This window comes from Brachycentrus maculatus, unplaced genomic scaffold (assembly GCF_059751285.1).
Source record: "Brachycentrus maculatus isolate JH-2025_06_01 unplaced genomic scaffold, ASM5975128v1 h1tg000527l, whole genome shotgun sequence".
Taxonomy (NCBI): Eukaryota; Metazoa; Arthropoda; class Insecta; order Trichoptera; family Brachycentridae; genus Brachycentrus; species Brachycentrus maculatus.
Window position 1 is genome coordinate 741963 of NW_028281273.1, and position 23690 is coordinate 765652.

Genomic DNA, 23690 nt, shown 5'->3' on the forward strand with positions numbered 1-23690 from the left:
ATATATATATATATATATATATATATATATATATATATATATATATATATATATATATATATATATATATATATATATATACATACATATATATACATACATATATATATATATATATATATATATATTATATATATATATATATATATATATATATATATATATATATATATATATATATATATATATATATATATATATATATATATATATATATATATATATATATATAATATATATATATATATATATATATATATATATATATATATATATATATATATATATATATATATATATATATATATATATATATATATATATATATATATATATATATATATATATATATATATATATATATATATATATATATATATATATATATATATATATATATATATATATATATATATATATATATATATATATATATATATATATATATATATATATATATATATATATATATATATATATATATATATATATATATATATATATATATATATATATATATATATATATATATATATATATATATATATATATATATATATATATATATATATATATATATATATATATATATATATATATATATATATATATATATATATATATATATATATATATATATATATATATATATATATATATATATATATATATATATATATATATATATATATATATATATATATATATATATATATATATATATATATATATATATATATATATATATATATATATATATATATATATATATATATATATATATATATATATATATATATATATATATATAAACGTGGTTTGCCTTTTATTCTATTAAATATTTTTATGACCTTTAATATTATTATTTTTATATACAGCGATCCAAAAGTATCTCTGAGTTTAATGTGGTCTGGTTGCTTTCTGCATAATACGGGTGTCAAGCGGGTTGGTGCATGGAGGGCGTTTGGCCAACGATCGCAACGTCGTCGTCGTATGTTAATATACCGGTGCCGAGATTTTAAAAATATTCTTTTTTTTTTTAAAGCGGAAAATCAAAATAAAAGCTCTTTTCGTCAATAGGCAGATTCCACAAAATATGTCGGCCTATGAAAGTATTGCTTCATTCTAAAAGAACGAAAAGTTGTTTCTTTGGTCGTTCGTAAAATAAAATGTTATATATCTATTTAGGTACATTAAATTTGAGTATATTATCTGGAAAAGGAATATAACAATTAAAACACATTTTTAGTTTTTTTGGTTATATTAACTGAATCGACATTTGTATATCCAAAAACAGATGAATGATAAGTTTACAATAAACAGGAAATAATAAAAACATTTGTTTTAATTTCAAATATATTTTATTTATCCAGCACGATTTAATATATATTAAGTACAAACATATAACATTCATAAAAATCGTTTCGTTTTCACCCAAAGTGGCAAAATATCAGTAGTAAATAATTATACTTATTTGGAAATTACATATTTTTATTGCTTTAGCTGTAAACAGGCAATAGGCACAGTAAACAGAGATTTTTTAATTAAAAAAATCTTTATTGTAATTTTATGTCATCACGCTATAAAATATAATGCTATTTAAAGAATAAAATATCCTAAAACTAAAAAAATGTTCTAAAATTGTTAGGTATACAGAATATTTTATATACGATTTTGCGTTTACAAACATACACAAGGTATTGGAGTTTCATTTATGTAGTTTAAAAGTTTTATCATTTAATTTTACAATAATTATTAAATAACAATATTGTTTGTAGGCAAGAAATTAACAGTAACAACATATATACCGATTGATAGTATATATCATAGTATGTAGAACAATGTAAACATCATAATAACACATTGATATGAAGAATTTGACTTGAATAATTTAAAAATGAACTTAAATTAAACATTTAAGTTAGAAATAATAAACATGTAAAACATACAAAATCAGATTAGGTATCTTTACAACATTGAATTATATATTGGATATTTTATGGAAACAAAAATATCGATGTCAAATAATATGTTGCCATTGAATTTTAAATGCCAAATTAGAAAATATTAACATTAGAATTTTCTCGCCAATGAAGAAATAATGTATGTATTTGTTTATAGGCAAATACCTCGACGAATTCATATAATTTAATGTATTTTTCGAACAAATTATATAGCTGGAAACGTGAAATTATTAATAGGTAGCCCATTAATGTAAAATATTGAAAAGTACAAATTAATATGTTTTCATTATCATTTTAATATCAATTTTTAAGAGAATAATAAAGTATTTCTGATCAATGATCGTAATGCATTAGAAGACTAAGATTATATTGCATATTTTAATACACATGGTCGAGTATACGTTTTGTTTACATCTTTAATATTCTTGAGATTATTCATATTCTTAATAATATCTAAATACGTACGTGCTTTACTGCTCGATTAGTGCTGTCCGAATTATCACTCGGGATAAACTGCGTGAAAGATCGCGGATAGGTTACGTTTAACCATTAGCTCGGAAAAAAATATGCGCGCCACTTTTGACGATGATGGCTTTCCTGGATGACATGAATAGCACTATTCGCGCGGTAAAGCGGGTACGTCTAAAGACAGTTAATGTTTATTCTTCATATACCACCTTCGTTTTTCATAAAGAATGTATTTACAATAATATCTACCGCTAAAATAATAATATTGATTGCCAAACAGAAATTATTGAGAAGTTCCGCTTTCTTGTGGTCTTCTGGTTTATTGAGATTGACAAATGAGCCCAGAATAACAAACAGCACTCCGACAGAAACCTATGGTATGTGCAGAACGCCAAAATGAAAATAAAATAAATAAATAAACATTAACAAAAAATAAACAAAACACAACTAATAAAAATATATGCATAATAAAAACAAAATAAGTGATAAAAAGTATGTAATATACCTATAATATAATTTAATTTCTAGCTAATTTTTTATACATGAATTGGATTATCTACTCAAATTGATATTTTAAATGAAAACTAACTTAATATAAAAGAGATAAAATGACAACTAAATATGTACCTCTTTCCACATAAATTCTATTTGATCTGCGAGTGAATTTCAAAATCACCAGACTGGTATCGGTAAAGTAAATCCGATCGCTGGTCAAATAAAATAAATGTGAATAAAACCATTTAGTTGTTATTTGATATTTTATATGAAATGCAGTTCCAAGGAATGCCAATACAAGCTTAAATTGAAAATAAATTATAATACTTTAAATCAGCGTTTCAACCCCTACAGACGGACTGAATATTTATTCACTAATTTCAGTAAATTATTACATGAACATTTGATACGCTTTGATGCTAATAATATCACGACTATCAAGTACAATATATGACTATCAAAAACTGTCATTTATGCAGTTAAAGTTACCTATATGTTAACATATTTAACCAGTTCAACAGTACTAACATATCGGTACGTTAATGCTTAATTTCTTATGTATTATTTAAAATATTTACATGAAAGAATCAATAATTTTACTACAAATCACATTTTCATAGATATCTACACAATGTTTTAAAATATTAAATTACAACTTTTTAAAATATAATTTAAATAAATAAAATAATAGAGCATAATTCATGTGATAAAATGACTTTTTTTTACTGTTGAACAGGTTAATATCGTATCTTAGAAATAAAATTTAAGTATGGGCAGGGGCGTGCAATTGATATAGACTAAAAGGCAGTGTCTTTTCTACCTTACTGGCGTTTCATACAGAAACAGGACAGTGCCTACCCTACCTTATAAGTATTGTCTAATTCATCTCACTACCCGTCTCTAACGCTCAACCTGATTTAAAAAAATGTGCCCGCTACTGAGAATAGGTTAATACTATTTTTAATCCATCAAGAAATTAGAACTTACATTTTTACGGATTTTATCAAAAAACATTATTTATGTATCTTCTACAGTGAAGAATACATTTACTAGTATGTCTACAGCTAGAATAACAATATTAATGCCTAAACAAATGTTATTTATTAAATCTGCTTTCTTGTGATCATCCGGGTTATTAAGGTTATAGAAGGATCCCAGAATTACAAAGAGGACACCAGCGGTCACCTTGAGTGCAGAAAGAAAGAAAAGAAAAGAAAAGAAATTAGAAGAAAAGAAAGAAAATCAAAGAAATGTAAAGAAAGTGAAACAATGTCAAATTTACCATAAACCAAGGCAGTAAACTATTACAATCAGAATTCCACAAAAATAATCTGAATTTAGAATTATTCAAATGTAAAAAGATAAAAAGATATTTCTTAAGCTTTTTTTTACAGGTAGCTTTTACTTTTTACAGGTAGATTTTTTCAAAACTACTTTTTACCGATATAATATGCAATGGGGCGAGAAAGTTCTTAATCCCATACTTATTCACTTGATTTTTTATTTTTATTATTATTAAAGTATATGTAGTCCACAAATTGAGGGAAAATCGTATTGATATAAGGTTAGTATGGGGTCGAGGACCCATATTTTGGCAGGATGGTCTAAAATGTATTTTAAAATGAAGATTAAGATAATATTTTATTGCTTAATGGGTTCGTGGGTCATAAGGAGTAACTGAATTATTACTAACATAATTTCGAGCATACAGCCTTGGTTTTGGTGGAAAAAATAAAATTATAAAATATAGTATGAAAAGTGATTTATGAGTGATTGAGGAAAGCAGGTAAGCAACTGTTAATTTTATTTAGTTTATTTGTAGAAAATTATGTTATTTGAAAACACCACCCCCAATGGAAATCATATACAATGTCAAAGAAATTTCATTAAAATGAAATGAAATTATGGCAAACACCTTAATATTAGAATATATGTTTTATGAACAAATGAGGATTGTAAGTAAAATATGTTAACACCGCCACCTACTCGTCCGTCTAATATCGTGTCCTTAGAGTGATAAGGTTCTAACTAACACAAAACGTGTTATGGGGTGAAATGGTTCCACTTGTAACTAATTGAGATGATCCTTATAGACGGACGAATTAATTCGCTAATTAAAATGGCAGGCCAACAAGTTTATGTATGATTCTTGGTGCCAGCAAAATTCTACATCTGTAAGTGGATGATATTTAGTTATTATTTTTGTCGGCAAGTGATGGTGTATATCTCAGCGTAAATGCCGTAATAAAACAATAACTAAACAACACATTTTTATAGTTATAAGTTATAAGTTTACGTCCGACGATATTATTTCGTACTTTAATTTTTTTAAAGTATTTCAAGTTTTTTTTTTACAAAAGAGTATTAAAAAAAAACACACACTCACACTTTCAAACAAACAATGCCAAATAAAAAAAAAAATATATGAAAATGGATAACATTTAGTAAGGTATAACAATCAAAACGTATTGTATGTTTGTTAATTCATATTTTGGACACTAATGGAAATCAAAATCTGTCAAAGAAGTGTGATGAAACAAGTTAGAGCTTCGTCATTCTAAGGAAGGTATTTTTTTTCTTTCGGGTGGAACGAGGTACAAATGAGTATCCATAGTTTCCTTATTCATTCAGTATCCGCAGAAAATAGTGTTTTTCGAAATCGAGTAGGTACTGTGCAGTAATAAACCAGAAATACGGGGCTAAATGTACACATTTCTCAAAACTAAATTCGTTTTTTAAGTAGGGTCGAATTCAGATTCTCAACAGATAGTGCCGGATCAAGACCAAAGCTCATTTTTATGACGTCACAAAATAATGCGCCGGTGACCAAGCCGAGGGAAATATGATTCAATATGGCCGCTATTGTCCTTTCCTTTTCTCCGTTGTTGATATTCAAAACCGATAGTGTGACCGCCAATATTGCAGCGCTCACCTGTTTTCCGAAAAATTTGGAAATTAAATATGTTATCTTTGCTTTTTCCGAGAAAAACCTAATGTTATCTAAATTTTAAAAAATATGATCAAAGATTAATAAATAATCAACATGGTTACGTAGTACATTTATATAATGAGTTACATTATTATTCATTAGAAGAAAAACAAAGCTACAAATGATTGAATATCATGTTCCTAATAATAACGATTAACACATAAGCATACATTTAAATAATTTAAAATCAACAGACTTTTAAACGTATTATTAGATATTCAATATCTAACAAATCTCTTTGGGTTTATTTAAAAAAATGTTTGTAACAGTTAACTTACTTAATTTAATAGTATAAAGTTTGTTTAAACGAATTCGATCTGTGATTTGGGTGATGGAAGAAAAAAAGCCACTAAGCAAGAAGAAGCTGCACATTTTTGTTGTTTTATGTACAGGGTGGCGCAAAATGAATCACCCTAACGAAAGATGCTATAATTTATCATATTTGACATTTGTGAACTAGACAGCTGCAGTATACAGATTAAGAGTGACGCAAAATTAATGATCCAATTTTGTTTTTGAATAATTTTTTTATCAAATAAAAAACAAATTGAGAGATGTCTTTATTTGGACTTTTAATTTATTTGTTAAGTGGAAAAGATGATATCCGTCAAGTTGCTGCCGCCAGTGTTGACATACATTTGTGTCCGTTTTACCAATTTGTTTGTATACTACAGCTGTCTAGTACACAAATCGCTCACTCCTTTCAAGAACGTCATAAATCAAAAAACTTGATTTTTCAGGAGAACGTTTTTAAAGTTTAAAAATATAATACAATGTATTAAAAATAAATATCAAGCCACTTATTTAACTTTTTACTGTGCAACAGATCTTTTTAGGTAAAACCTGAAGGTTTTTTCTACATTTGAAAAATATTTAATGCATTTAAAAATTAATTACAGCATCCCTTTTCTTCAAAATGCAAAAATTAACACTTTCTGTCCTGTATCGGGTAAATATTAAGTTAAAAATATGCCGCTTTTGCTGGCATATAGTACACTTTCTGGGCATTCTGAAAACATGTCCAATTGAAAATTGTCAATTTTTTATTTATGACGTTCTTGAAAGGAGTGAGCGAAATGTCAAATATGATTGACGTACGACGCTAATTGTAAAAATTATAAGATATTTCGATATGGTGATTAATTTTATGCCAGTCTGTATGATTTCATATCTTAAGTTAAGTTAACTTAAGTTAATCTGTTTCCTCTGAGGACGTAGGGAGAATATTTTAAGTATATAAATATATAAAATAATAAGTGCCTGCATGAAAACGAGTAATTTATTTATAAAGATATTCATTAATAAAGAGTTCTAGGCTGTTCGTCTCTAAAATCCCGCTGCAAAACGAGGGAATGATTGGAATATTCGATTCCGAATCCGGAAATGATAACGTTCACAATCGATATTATGAAAACAAATATTAGAATGACGTCATTTAAAATAGTGGCTGCCGTTAGATCCCGATTTTTGTTGATGTTCAATCCGCCAATTATTATGAATAACAACCCCACGATCATCTGTAGAAATACAAATTAATAATTTATGGTTTTTATAATAATAAAAAAATAAAAAAAAGAGAATTCCAAATGAATAAATGAACCTCTAAAAAGCAGTGCTATCGATTGTGCATGGCTCCACACTATTTTTATTTTGTTTTGGCTTCATATCTAATTATTTATATTTTTAAAAAAATCGCTTACGCTGCACGTTAGCTTTAGAAGTTTTCATTTTATTTTTCGAAAAATGAAATGTTTGCGTTAAAAAATGCAAAGTTACTTAAATAATAAATTGCTTTTCAGGATAAATTTTATATTAAGTATGTTGCAAGTATGTGTACGTACTCGTAGATTTAATAATACTGTTATGTATATTTAACAAAGATACATACATCGCTCACTGCTTTCAACAACGTCACATATCAAAAAACTTGATTTTTCAGGAGATCGTTTTTAAAGTTTAAAAATGTAATACAATGTATTAAAAATAAATATCAAGCCACTAATTGATTTTTTTACTGTGCAACAGATCTTTTTATGTAAAGCTTAAATGTTTTTTTCTCTATTTGAAAAATATTTAGTATATTTAAAAAAACAATTAAACAATACCTTTTATTCAAAATGCAAAAACAACACTTTCTGCCCTGTAGTTTAAGACAGCTGATTTTGAAAAACACATTTTCCTCGTCAACTATGGACTTTAACTTTATACTATAATTATAGTCTATAGTTAATCTGACGAGGGAATGGTTATTCCGAAATCGGTATTCGTGAAGTTTCTGAGTGGTATTACGAATGATAAGGAGAGTGTTTTTAATGCACATTTATTCCAAATTAAAGGATGCATATTTGGCCACCGATGGATCAAATGCTGAAATCATTAAATTCAATGCCGTAATTATGAAAGCGCATCCCGTGGTCGAGTAATTAATAATGTTAGCCGAGTTATGGTAGGACGGGATATGCAATCGGCAGTCTCTCATGAGGTTTAGTGACAAGCAAACTATACCCAACCCAACCTAGAGGAATAAAAATAAATTGATTAATCCAAATTTGACTAATTTCTGGAAATTACCGCTAAATTCATTCTGGTCTACTCTGTTTAATTTATCAGGGACAGATTGTTAATGCATATATCGCTCACTTCTTTCAAGAACGTCATAAATAAAATAAAAACTTGATTTTCAGGAGATCGTTTTTAAAGTTTAAAAATATAATACAATTTATTAAAAATAAATATCAAGCCACTTATTGAACTTTTTACTGTGCAGCAGATCTTTTTAGGTTAAACCTGAAGGTTTTTTTTCTCCATTTGAAAAATAACTAGTTTACTTTAAAAAAAAAATTAAACAATACCTTTTCTTCAAAATGCAAAAAACATTACTTTCTGCCCTGTAGCGGGTAAATATGAAGTTTAAAATATGCCTCTTTTGCTGGGATATAGTGCATTCCGAAAATATGCACAGCAAAAAATTGACGATTTTTGATTTATGACGTTCTTGAAATGAGTGAGCGATATGTATATCTTTATACACACATACATTATAAACATATGTTTGTGTTTAGTAATGGCAGATTAGTGTTCAAAAAATTAGAACTAGGATATCCAATAAAAAAACTCAACAGAAAAATTTAATTTGCTGTTGATACTGAGGAAAATGGAAAAAAACTAATTCGTTTATTATGGAGTGTATATTTAAAAATATGTCTACTCCGGCATCAACTATAATAAATTATGAAAATAAAAAGACAGGCTTTTGAAATTTCAGGGTCAAAATTAATTTTGACCCTGAAAAGTCTATTTTTAGCCATGGTTGATAAAATAATTATTTTTTCTCATTAAAACGTCATTGATTTTAACGTTAATATTATATATTGTAATATACAAGCGAGTGCATTTGGCTACAACTATTCATTTAAAAAATACCTGAAATTAAAGTAGCTTTGAACGTAAAGTAGCTTTAAATATAACTAACAAAGTTGAAGCCTAAGTAGGGACATTATAGGTAAGCGGTGTTGCTTAAGCTACAGCTAAAATTCAGAATCAATTGGAGATTAGGTTATCAAAAAAATGCATAAAAATATGTAAGAAAACTAAATAAATAGTGTAAAAAATAGTAATTGCGAATTAACTAGTAACTAATAATATTGACACGGAAAAATTAAGCAAAATAAAATACAACATGCGGAAATTATATTTAATCCATCACTCAAAAATCGTATAAATACAAGTTCGGTAAGTCTACGATCTAATTTTTTTTCTCAAATACCAGTCAATAATAGTTACTTTCCCTGGTGCCGTATGGTCTCCATAACGCTAATCAAGCCACTGTTTCGTTTCAACAGTATTTTTCCCATTAAAAAAACAATGTTTAACCCTTTAGGTGAGCAATTGATATTTCAAATTTCTACGAAAAGTGTCAATAATAAACGAAAAAATAAAGTATATTATTTCGAGAAATAAAAATACTTTGTGTTCTGATCCACTCACATTTTTATTTAACCAACTAGTTTCGGCAACAACCTGTTGCCCTCTTCAGGGTTACATTTATTACTGTAATAAATGTAACCCTGAAGAGGGCAACAGGTTGTTGCCGAAACTAGTTGGTTAAATAAAAATGTGAGTGGATCAGAACACAAAGTATTTTTATTTCTCGAAATAATATATCAATATGATCCACAAAGTTCATGCTTTCAATATTCAAAACAGAAAAAATAAAGCATTGTGTTTGTCTAAACACTGTGTTATACACGATTTCAAAAAACATGAATAAAATTGTGACCGTTTTTTTCAATGAAAAATATATTGGTGATACAGACTAGTGTTCCCTACATAATGACGACTGAAATTGATATCGGTATAGCACACGAGCAGTGTGTTATGGCCGTGCCTATATATCGGCACACAACATTCAACAGACATACGAGTTAAAGTGTCGTGCCTAAAAAGTGGCACGCAGCATCAACTCTACACATTTATTGTTGGAATGCCATGAAATTTTGACACTAATCCTTTGAAAGTTGGTATTTTCAGAAATCATATGAGGCTATCAACAGTGCAATTATATTATGTGTCAGACACATTTATCGAGTGATGTGTTACATGTCCATATACATACTTGTACGTGGTAATTGGGAAATAGTTCAACTAAAATAATTGGGAAACACAGTTATTACTGGCAAACGAGATGCTCTATATAATGGGCAGTGACTTCATTTAGTGGTAGATGTAAAATTGTAAATATTAAACATTAAACATGTAAATTTCGTGACAAGATCTGTATAGTGTAGAAAATTTATTATCTGTGAATATTTTATTAAACTAGAGATAAAATCATTTATATAATGTTATATTTTAATAAAAAATATAAGTTTTAAATCAGATATATGTATGCTAAATTATGTTTGTAAATAAATTATTGATTACTCACTAACTATGTGTAATCATAAAAATAATAATTATTAATATTCTTATGAAGAATTGACGTGGTTCCAATACATAATTTGGAAAAAGAGGTTTGGTAAATTTGTATCCGTTGTGTAGAGATGAAAAACTATTGTTGTTACTATACAATCAATTCACAGTAACCGACACAGATAGACCTAAATAGGATACACAAGTACCTTAAAAATTAGAGAGATGTCCTTCAATTTTATAGGAAATTTCACGATTTTAAGTTTTTAAAAGGCATGAAATAATATTTTACTGGAAGTGAATTGAATATACGCTCTCTTCGTAAAAAAACTTTTTGTCTAGGTTTATTAAACATTTTTTTCTAGGTATATTAGCGAAATCCGACGATTTTCAAATTACTTACGATATATTTTTTTGTAAATCTATATTTTTTGAAGCGCTGATAACAGTCCACAATACGATTAGTATGGATATTTTTTTATGATGATAGGTAATCACTACAAAACTATTAAAAATATTCATTATTTTTTTGTTGTTGTAAAATTTGATAGAGATAATTGTATACAGATTATTGTTGATATATTGTTATTTGTTTATGAAATAATAACTACAATATCATTCTATGTAACCACTTATGTGAAATTCACATTTTTGAAATTCATGCAATGTAGACAATTTTCTAAAATTTTACGGAAGTGAAGAAGTGGAAATAAATTTGAGAAACATGAATGAATACAAATTAAAAAATATTAGTTTAATACTACCCATGCGAAAAAAGCCAGTGAGAAGATGAAAAAATTACAAAAATGAAAAAAAAAACTAAAATTCTTCGTTTGTGTCATTATTAAAAAAGCAAAGAGAGACGTTCACAAGCAGTTCAAGCGTGAAGCAAGCAATGATCCATCTCCACATTTTTTAACAGAAAAAAATGTGGTTGTGGCTAACATTCCTTACCTGTAATACTATCGAGACTGTTATTAAGGTGAGTAATAGCGTATAAAATTCGTGTTTTTCTCCAACTTGTAAGATATACTTTAATTGGGATGCATTGGCTGTGAGAAGAGCAATGTCTAGCATCCCTTGGGCTATCGTCTTCTTTGTCGCATATCTGTTAGCATCGAGCCCCTTTATCTGGAAAATATATAAATTAAATAAATGAAACAAACATGTAAAAACAATAAAATCATAAATGCATAGAAAAATCCGGTAAATCTACTATGGTAATTTCAAGAAATACGCAAAAATGTGCGTATGACAGATAGTCGTAATTTACATAATTTTAAAATAAAACAATATTTTGAATGTGTCCAAATACTTGTTCACAAATCTGGGGTATCTCCACATAGGAGTTATTTTTTATATTTTATAATTTTTTCATTTTATACATTTTTACATCTATGTTAAAATGTTAAAATAAAGCAACCGGTTTGCAGTTTATGTATGTATTTTTTGTCTATTTCACAAATTCGAAGGAACATACTACACTCTCCAAGCTAATTGTCGTTAACGCCAGTTTATTAAGTTTTTAACAAATCTGCTATAAATGCATGTTTATGAGGGATACTGTATGGATCACTAAAAATTAACGAGTTTTTTTCGGATTTTATTATTTGTGGATCTTCTGAAACAAAAAGATATTTACTACTGACGTCAAATACAATATACAAGGAAAGGATTGATAAAAATTTACTGTCGCATTGGTATCTCAACAATGATGAATAAGTCGATTTATTCATGTAGGAATTTGAAAAAGTGATGACATAGATGGCGTAGATGAAGTTTTACTAAAAAAATGCAAATGATATTTTCAATTTAATACAATTTAATATGGTTGTTAGAATGGTGAATTTTACACAGTGTATGCTGTTCTTCAGTCATGTTTTTCATCAACAAAAATGTTGATACTAATAATTCCGAGGAGCAAATTCACCATTTCTGAACAAGAATTTGGACACACTCAAAATATAGTACGTTACATTAAATTACTTTATGTATTAATTGTTAAATCAAACACAGATTTTTTGAGCCTACTAAGTTGAATTTTATTGTTAAAAACACATAAAAATCAATATTGTGACAATTGTTTCGCCTAGTTATGGCATTTTCAAACGAGTGATATAAAATTATATTTTTCGATTGATATCTTTTTTTAATAAAAATATGCACGAAATAAAATATAATACGCGTGTATTGATAAAAAATTTCATTTGAAAAAGAACGTAAATACTGCGTACAAAAATGTTCCAAAAACATTCATATTAAAGATATTTTCAAAAGTCTGTTATGGCATTTGAATTATTTCAAGTAGTGATAAAGTAGCGATGATTCATTAATTTATCACATAACATCTGTGAATTTGATGTATTTTTTAATCAATGAATAATGATATTTAAAAAATGAAAAACTAGAGCAGGCATATGTCCGCATTTAAGTATAATATTACACAATCTGTCGGTGATTACGATGATTAATCGATTTTAGTAATTGTTCTACATAATTATATAAAAACAGTACTTTGCATGTAGATTTTTAGATCAAAATAATCAAAATATGAAATTTTCCGTGATCTTGTTCACCATTCCATTAAACTAGTACACAGTTGAGATCTGCCTAAGCTTCTTTCCCTAACCGTCAAAAAATATATTTTGAATATTGTTTAGTAGATAGAGTTTTAGTATTAATCAGTGTTGAAAAAGAGGCGGTTAGCTTCGAAACCGGGAGACATTATAATTAAGTTATAATTAAATATTTATAGTGATTTTAAAACAAAGTTACATTTTAATTATAAAATGGAAAATCACAAAGTTAGTGCTTCAAATATAAATTATAGTTATATATTTATTTCAAGCAATTTCAGCAAAACTTCAAATATTTGGCAATCAAACATTTCAATAAACTCCCTAAAGAAATAAAAAAAATAGATGATATAAAAATCCTCAAGAAGAAAATTAAAGCTCTATACATTTAAATCTTTAAAAAAATATATAAAAAAACTATTATATCTTTTATTATATAACATTAAACCACGAGTGTAAGTCCCTTTCCAAGCACAAGAGCACAGACTCTTTTATGGAGAGGCACAGCGAATCGAAATATAAAAGTTCTACATATGTATAAATGATTCAAATGTTATTATGTTATAAATAAAAATGTAAATATATTAAATGAATAAAAAAATAAATAAAAATAAAATAAATCTCTTCGGTAATATAAGTGATATTACTTATTACAATTTTTGCTAGTTTGAAACTGCTTACAAATATTCGTTTCCGTGTACAAAAATTGTAAAGTCTTCATTTATATCAGTTTTGTTTCTAAATTGACAGTAGATTCAAATTAAAATCGCATCAGTATGCCCTACTTTTTCTTAGTTGTGAATAATAATTACATATGATATCGCTTATTTCTTACATCGATTACACAATACCCAATGTGTATGTAGTAGATAATCATTTATTTTACACTCACTCAAATGAAGAATATTCGATTTGCCAATCTCGCAATAAAGATTTGCAAGACTTGCAATAAATTCGACAAATTAAAAGAAAATTAGTACGATGACTTTCAAAAATCTTTGTTGAATTACTTGCAGAAATTATGAATGAGCAAATACAGTACGAAGACTGGGTTTTTCTGTTTAAAATAATAATTTAATTAAAAAAAAAGAATTTATAAATTTCAATTATAAAATATGTATTAAAGTTTTCATAAAAAAACAATATAACGGACTTTCAAAAACAGGATGCAAAATATTTTTCACTCGCAATTATACTTCAATTATAATTAAAACAATGATTTTTTTATGAACATTCCTGAGCATCCTATGAATATCCATTCCATTACAAAAATATAAAATATAAATAAGTCTTTACGTAAATTGAATAAATAAATGCTTTCCTGGTGTAATTATTAATATGTATACTTTTATATATATATATATATATATATATATATATATATATATATATATATATATATATATATATATATATATATATATATATATATATATATATATATATATATATATATATATATATATATATATATAAACATATATATATATATATATATATATATATATATATATATATATAAATATATATATATATATATATATATATATATATATATATATATATATATATATATATATATATATATATATATATATATATATATATATATATATATATATATATATATATGTATATATAATTTTCAGTAATTGTTCTGTAAAATTTTGGATGAATATTATATGTAATTCGCTGTTATCTTGTAAATTTAAATACCAAATATGCGAATATTATAAGATTTACAATTCTGTTGTTCACTGTTGAAATTTATAATTCACTCCTGACATGACATGACTCCATGACACTCCAATGCATTGGTAAGGTGATAATTGATAATTAATTGATAATTGACATGAGATGATAACCCGGAAAAAAACATTTGAGCGTCTAAATGGCCGTTAACACCGAAGAAATTTAACCGGTGAGATAGGTTGTATTATATATATTTTTTAATTTGAGGGGAAACCAGTTGCTGAGATGTATTGTAGATTAGTGTGATTCATACTGACTTGTTATATAAACAATAATTAAATTGTAATGAAAAATCGTCGCCGAAATGCAGAACTATCGTAACTCTATATAATAACGTTTTATAGGCGAGACAATTAAATTTTCCAAAGTGAGTTCTCACAATCGTTTAGATGTATCATATTTTCGTTTTAATATTAAAATTCATAATGTTTATAAATCTATTTATTTATGTCAAGAACTTTTTGCGTAACAAAATCAGTAGCGTAAAGAACACAGTACATGAGAAAAAACGTAATTTACTTGTATGCGACGTATAGTTAGTTTTGCATTTATATGAACAGGAGTGTTTGAAATATTATTATATTTCTTTTTAATTGAAAATTATATCTGATTTTAAAGAAAATAATATTTGAATCCCAACTAAAAGTCAGAATAATTTAAAGTTTTTCTTATTTTTAATTTTTCTTTAATAAATAGGATGTTTAAAAAAAAAAATACTCTTTGAACGGCATCCAGTGTGATGACTGCCATTCGGCTAACGGCAGCTCCATCTGTCGAATCCGACGAAACATCATTAGTTTTATTGTGTCCGTCTTGTTCCACGTCCTTCGTCATGGTTTCGACTCGAAAAAGAACAGGAGCACTTTCCGGAACGCACTTGAATCACAACTGAATGTCTTCTACAAGACGTTTTGTGAAGAACTTGAACGGATGACACCGACGGCTACCGACTTTGATTGCTAATAACAAACTGGCCCGAAAGTAAACGCATTACGTTTACAGTAGATACAGTTTTAGTCATTTTGAATAAAGATATCTTAATTCTGATATCGGTTGTCACAATACTATATTATCTGATAAGATTCTTTTGAACTTACGCTAATAAACGGTGAATTACACATTATAAATACTTATGGCCGTTATCAAAACAATAAACATTTTTATTTAAAAAAAATGCAGTGGCCAGTTTTATGATTATGATGACGATTTTTTTCTACAAAAGGTATTTTATTGTTTCACCTATACTCTTCTTTTAAAAAATATAGATGAAACGATGTTATCGTATTATAAGGAGAACATCAATAGGAATAAAAATACATAGGTATACCAAAGAAAAAAATAAATTGAATAATTTTAAATAAAATAAAACTAAAGCCTTATTGGAAAACCATTTTTTTTAATTTCATTTTAAAGGGGAACAATTGATGCTATCTGGCTCATTGATGCTACCCCCACATTATTATTTTAAAAGTTTAATTTTTAAAAAAAAAATAAAATAATTTTTTTAATTTTTCAAATTTTGATTAATATCATTGAAAAGTTATCGCAGTTTTTAATATTTAGAGTTGGTTTTAAAATGCCTCTGTTATTTTGAAATGTAGCAATGTCAACTTTATTTTGGCATATCTTTGGTAAGTTTTGGTGGATAATTCTACATTTGGTTTCAACGCCCTAATATGCAAGTATTTATGTACATATTTTTAATGAAGGACTAATGGGAGTTTGTTAAAATGAGCAATAATAGTACAGTAAGTATGTGATTACTAACTGCAACGCTACTTAGGAAACTAAAAATAATAAAGGAAATTGATTTTTAAATTGCCGACCTACTTGAAAAATTCACGGATTTTCTTTGTTTTGAATAATGTAGGTACGCCGGAAAATTGGAAAACGATTATTTAATTATTAATTACATTTCCACATACTTCTGTGTTAAGACTAGTCATATTCAACCAGAGTGTTACGTGAGATTCGAAATATTTTATTATCTTAAAATTTTCATTTATTTTTTTTATGTAAAAATATATAAATTTTTTGCGGAAAATAAAATGTTGATTAACAGATTTTCGTTGTTCTGTATACCGGAAAATTGGAAAACGATTATTTCATTATTAATTATATTCCCACGTACTTCTGTGTTTAGACTAGTTATATTCAAGCAGGGGTGTTACGTGTCATTGGAAATGTTTCATTATTTTCAATTTTTCATTTATTTTTATATGTGACAATATGTATGGTGAAAAATAAAATGTCGATTAAAGCTGATTTAGTTAATTGTTTAAGGTGTTTTGGTTTACCGTTTCGGTATTACAAAAATGGGTTCATCCATGGCCAGCAGTCGTAGGTGTGTGTATTTATGTTGGAGTCGATGCCTACTTGCTTCTTTTAGCGTGACGGATGAAGCGTGCGTGATTTCTATGAATAATCGTCGTTTGCGTGTTTGTAATAGAAGTATAAATTATAGAGTACATTAACTATGTTTTATTTCAGTCTAAAAATGTTTACACATGTAATGCCAAATTCGGATGTTTAATTTCAATTTGGTATTACAATTGGCATTATGTAGATATATATTCCAAGCGACTAACGAAAAGATGCATGAACGTGGAAGAGGCGAAAAATGTTTGCAAAGACAGGGTGGTGTGGCGTTCTATTCTCTCTGCCTACCCCTGCGGGGAAGCGGCGTGATATTTGGTTAGTTACATATTTAGTTAGTGACTGACGAATCAATTAATGAAAATAAATACAATACTCAAGTGGTTAAAATCAAGCGTTCTCGTTTACAATTAAAATCTAACAAATTATTTTTTGTTATTTGTCATAGGCTGGTTTAAGTGATCACTTTACACACGTGTAACATTCACAAATTCAACCCATGGTTGACAACCACACTACTCAAATTCATGGAAGTTTTATAAATATGATTCAATTTTGAAACAAAGTGCTTGAATCACTAGAATTTCACTACAGACATCTATTGGGGATATGTCAAAAAATAATATGAAAATTAACTCCTATAACTGGAGATAATCCAGATTTGTAAAAAAGTATTTGGACACACTTAAAATGTTGTTAAAATAGAACACATTTAAAGTACAAAATGGCACAATTCTAAATGTATAAAATATTTTTAGGATACATAGTTAAAATTAACTGTACATACATACACTAAAAATATGCATTTATAGAGATAGAATTATAGCATTTTGTATTTTGTATGTTAGATTTTAATTATTAATTAAAATTATCAGATTTATAGGTGTCTCAAGTCAAGATCTATCATTTTTCAGGTCGTTAGCCCTGGGAAGCTCAAACTTTCATCTTCCTTCAAATAAAAACGAAAGATGTTTAATTTCAAGATGAGACACCTATAATATTAATGTCATCCGTAGCGTGAATAATCCGGTGTCTGATAAACAAATAATAATAAATTGTTGAAATTATCAATTCTGATTTTAATTAGTTTAATTCGTAGTGTGTTTTGTCCTGTCTAGTTCCTCCATATCTGATCGATGACGTTCTAAACACAATTGATAACAATGCACCTGCGAATCCACGCTATAAAGTACAAGTATTATCTATAGGTACTCGAACTAAGTTCAATGCTACTGTGGATTGATTGAATACACTCAATATCCGTACAATCAGTGCAATCAACCATGAATTAGCACTAGGTACTACAATATTTTTTTGTTAGCATTTAATAAAATTAAACGTAAAATGGAACTGAATAAAAATCAGAAAATAAGCCAGTGGAGACATTTTAAACATTAAAAAAAAACCATACGGTCTACGAAAGTACAAAAAAAATAATAAATATTACTAACTTACTAACTGAACATCACGCTGCTAGATGTAGATAGAGAGAATAGAATGCCTCACTAATCTGTCTTTGTAACCAATAGTCTCTTCCACATACATGCATCTCCTCATACATACTCGCCGATTATTCTGACTCCTGACCTGACCACTTTCAAGTATTTGAAATGCTTGACCATGCCAAAATTTTCCTTGGTCTTCCTCTGCTTTTTTTTCAAATACATTCGCTTCATTAATTTGTTTTACTGTTCTTTCTTCACTCATTTCCACATGCCCAAACCATGTTACCACACCTTTCATAATTATATCGATAATGATTACCTTTGTTTTTCATTCCATCCTAATATCACCATTTGAACTTCTTTCATATATCTTTTTGCCGCACATTCATCTGAAAGATCGCAATTCGACTTCATTCAGTCTACTTTCATTTTCAGGTTTCGTGTGGGAGTCTCTTAGGAATGATACTGGTAGGAAGAGAGATAGCGTGGACAAAGAACACTATTTAAATAGGAATACTATATTCGTATCTAATGGTGATCGGCTGTCCAAACTCAAAACACAGTAAGGGACATTTTTTAGTAGTACGTTCTACTTAGTCAAAAAATGAAAAAAATGCACTGCAAAAAAAATCTCCCTTACTGTGTTTTAAGTTTGGACAGCCGTGATAAATGATCATTACAGGCGACGCCAGTCGCATATATACTTTAAGAAATTATTTAAATAAAAAAACAGCTTTTTATAAAATAATTATTTTATATATTTTTTCGTGAAAAAAAATCAAATTAGTAACCGTACTACTTTTCAAAATCAGTTTGCATCAAAAGTTTTTCTTATATACACTCATATAATAATAAAACAACTTAATAATTTTTCCACTTGTACTACCAGTAGTCGGTGTCAGTAACATAAAACTATCAACTTATTTGCGTACATAACAAAACATGAACTAGATATTATTTCATTGTTGTAGTAGACATTTTCATTATTTTATAAGTTGTCTCTTATATTGCCTGTCATTAATTAAAAGAACAACTAGAGATATTGAAATATATACACGTTGTCAATAAGAGATTACTGAAAGAAGTACAAATAAAATCATGTATGATAAATACATATACGTAAAAGTTCTGAAAAAGAAATTGACAGAATTGATTTAAGAAATGGTGAAATATTTTTACCAATTTAAAATATAAACGGACCTTTTTAAAATGGATTTATTTCGATTGATTTCACCCTTTATCATTTACACATACACATACGTACATACACGCACACATATTATGTTGTTATATAGATAATATATTATAAAACTACGTAATTATTACTCACCCCATCCTGGACTCCTGCTCTATTGTCTGGTGATATGGATGCCATCATTTTTTGCAATCTTTTATCGGTTTCACTTAACGGTGATTGTAAATACTTAGGCTACTTATGACCTCAGCTTATCTAAATGATTCCCTTGTTCCAATATTATTTGTATTATAACACTTCGCACTGACGCATCCTCTTGCAGAACACACGAGATTGTACAAAAATCATTGAGACGGAAAACTTATATAGCTATTATTATTGATTATAAACAATGTACTGTATGATTCAACAACGATAATGTAATAATTATTGTTACCGTTGAAAATTCTTTGTTATAAAGGGCCGAAATGCTGATTGGTTATGTTAGTTTAAACGTACATGTGGTTAAAAGGTAATATGCAATACTGTTTGATTGATAACTTAAATGTACTAAATAATCGATTATTTTGGAGCATTAGTAAGTTGAGGTTTTCAGTTTTCCTGGTAAATTTCAACGCTCCACGGCGCACTTGGTAACGCACAGAATAACACTGGATGAGAAACACTTTACATGAAATAATCGATATTATTTTTTCCATTCACATAGTGTCTCAACAAATGGTACCTATCTTCAATTCGTTTTGTACATTTACATACGAATATAAATTAATAAATTGCAGGTTAATAAAAAAGCAATTTATAACGGCCGTATATGAAAAACGACAAACACTGCCAATTTTGCAAGGCTTATTTCGGACATACGAAAAATAGATTCAAAGTTAGATAAGTAGGTACTTCAAAATGCAAATCATTCTAGTTGCAAATGGAAAAGTGAAAAAATTGCAAAAGACAGAAAATGTAAGACTTGTAAGTATTTATATTAAAATAAAAGAAAACTTTTTGATTTCCTTCTAAAAAGTTGTTGTTTTATTTCTTAAACCTTATATATATATATATATATATATATATATATATATATATATATATATATATATATATATATATATATATATATATATATATATATATATATATATATATATATATATATATATATATATATATATATATATATATATATATATATATATATATATATATATATATATATATATATATATATATATATATATATATATATATATATATATATATATATATATATATATATATATATATATATATATATATATATATATATATATATATATATATATATATATAAGGTAGGTGGCTATAATACTGACCTAGTTTTTGTCTTAAGCCGGTCCATATTTTTAAAATATTTATTTAATATTAAAACGGCTTGATAATTTTTTTAATTTATTTTTATTTTTTAATGGGATAGTTTTATCCTTACAAAGTTAAAAAAATAATAGTCAAAAGTCAAGTGCATATATTAAAATCCACGCAATAAACAGTTAAAGGCTTTGTATTCAATACTGACCTATTCGAAATGGATTATTTCATAATACTGACCGCTGTTGCCCTTATTACTGACTATGAGTGAAAAAGACAACTCAATTCATATTTTAATATATTTTACCATATGTAAACTGGAGTAAGATTTAAGTATTTGTAATGGAAATAAATGTAAAAGTAAGTACTTATGTGACAATTTATTATTTATTAAAAAAAACATATTGGTTAAACATAATGTATTGTTAATGTATTTTTTTAAGCCCTCTATAAATAAGTAATTCTGGAATGGAAAAATTTCCTCTAGCATTTAGTCACACCGGTTCTGGAATTGTTTTTATGATTCCTTCTGAAGTATACTATATAGTATCCTGTTTTTCTGGCACTTCCAGTTCAGGCATACTACGACCTTGATCAAAGCGGAACCATCCTTTTTGGGATTAATTACAATTCCTAAAAAATTCCCCTTCCTACTTTACAATACAGGACTCATTTTATTTTAGTTTTTACGAGGAAGATTTTTTGAAGACCCTTGGTGATTTTTGTTTTTTTTCATCTTTTCTGCCACTTTATCTTCTGCCACACAGAAACTGCTTAACCTTTCCTGTCCAGAGTAAAAAAAAAAACAATCCGCGGGTTCCGAAGGGGGTACTGGCAATACCCCAAGTAAAATGCTAAAAATACAGGTTTTTCACAAATTCGACTAATGTCAAAATGTTTATCATGCTATTGTTATTCTATTTTTTCCATTTAAATTTGAATTTTCTGCAATAAACAATAATTTTCAAAAAAACATAGTTGTGAAGAAGTTCTCTGCGGAAATGACATTCAATTCCGCCCAATGTTTAAGCATCACTGGACACTAGGCGCTTCGGCCGGAAACGATGCAAGCGAGAGGGGGTGAGGAGAGAAAGAGAGAGAGAGAAGCATACTACTCGGTACATACTAGCGGGTTTCTAATTTGTCGTATATTATGGTGAAAAAAAAAACAAAGAATGGTAAAAAAATCAGATAGCGAGAAACAATACAAAAATGACATTACGTTGTATGAACAGTTTGGACTTGGGTTTGGGAATATCTGTCCATCTGTAGCCTGATTTGGAAGTGAACAAATTTTCTTCATTTCTACTGTTGTCTACCATATCTACGGGCTTGACGCTGTTAGAGTCAGAATTATCAAGTTCTTGAATTATATGGTTATCTGAGTCGGCTTCGGAAGCATAATCTTTATTTTCTAACCCTAAATGGAATTCATCATCACTTATAAACATACATCAGTGTCCGTATAGCTCAGAAGTTGCTCAATCATATCATCTGTCAATTATTTTCCACTCATTGTTAGGGTAAAGTAAATATTAAAATTATGACAATTTAATTAGTGTAAAAAGGTAGATATTTATAAAATAAATATGAAAATGCAATTGCACCAAGAAATTTCAGTAGATAATTTAAATTAATAATAATTCTTATTAGAAACGAAAAAAAACACTCTGTATTTGCCAAATAACGCTTGCGTTCGAGAACACGATTCACACGCGTGCAAATTTGAGGATCTACCGCCGATGGTTAAACTGTGGAAATAGATACAGCGCTAGTAAAGAAATTGATATCCCCTTCGGAACGGGACAGTTAAACGCTGTTAGAACATTTAAGATCGTGGGATTTGGAGGTTTACAAGGAGTAACCTCATTTGGGTGTGCAACATTAGAGCATGATGGTAGTGTGCCTGATATGTATATACATATATATATATATATATATATATATATATATATATATATATATATATATATATATATATATATATATATATATTATATTTATATTCTACTAACCCTTATCCGCACCCGATGGTGCACTGCATCTGCACTGATGTTGTATTGACGCAGTGTTATCTCGATAGTTACTTACATGAAGGCAAGGTGATCACTCATGCGAGTATAGTGGAATCAGTTTATGTTTGATAATAAACAAAGTTTTTTTTGATGATATTATGTTAAA

General features: G+C 27.2%; 1 protein-coding gene across 4 annotated transcripts; it reads right to left on the reverse strand.

The window, feature by feature from the left end:
• Positions 1–1338: 1338 nt before the first annotated feature.
• LOC148301717 (ninjurin-1-like) lies at positions 1339–20823 on the reverse strand. 4 transcript variants are annotated; one of them, XM_088272808.1, is made up of 3 exons: positions 15873–16129; positions 11782–11958; positions 1339–2804 (listed from the first exon to the last, which is right to left on the reverse strand). In XM_088272808.1, exons 1-3 carry the CDS (start codon positions 15987–15989, stop codon positions 2631–2633), a joined length of 468 nt encoding a protein of 155 aa, XP_088128934.1. In that variant the 5' UTR covers positions 15990–16129; the 3' UTR covers positions 1339–2630. The 4 variants fall into 4 exon arrangements, with proteins under 4 accessions (XP_088128934.1, XP_088128936.1, XP_088128935.1 ...); XM_088272810.1 differs by lacking the exons at positions 1339–2804; positions 15873–16129 and adding exons at positions 3644–4112; positions 20307–20823; XM_088272809.1 differs by lacking the exon at positions 1339–2804 and adding an exon at positions 3800–4112.
• Between the last annotated feature and the right edge of the window lie 2867 nt (positions 20824–23690).

Bases quoted from the DNA above. Each gene is read 5' to 3' on its own strand.
- LOC148301717 (XM_088272811.1), bottom strand. From the start codon at position 15,989: ATGACGAAGGACGTGGAACAAGACGGACACAATAAAACTAATGATGTT. The intron at 11,959-15,872 runs GTATTTTTTTTT...TATATTTTCCAG, and splicing joins CACTGGATGCCGTTCAAAGA to ATAAAGGGGCTCGATGCTAA. The intron at 5,860-11,781 runs GTAAGGAATGTT...TTCGGAAAACAG, and splicing joins CAGTCTCGATAGTATTACAG to GTGAGCGCTGCAATATTGGC.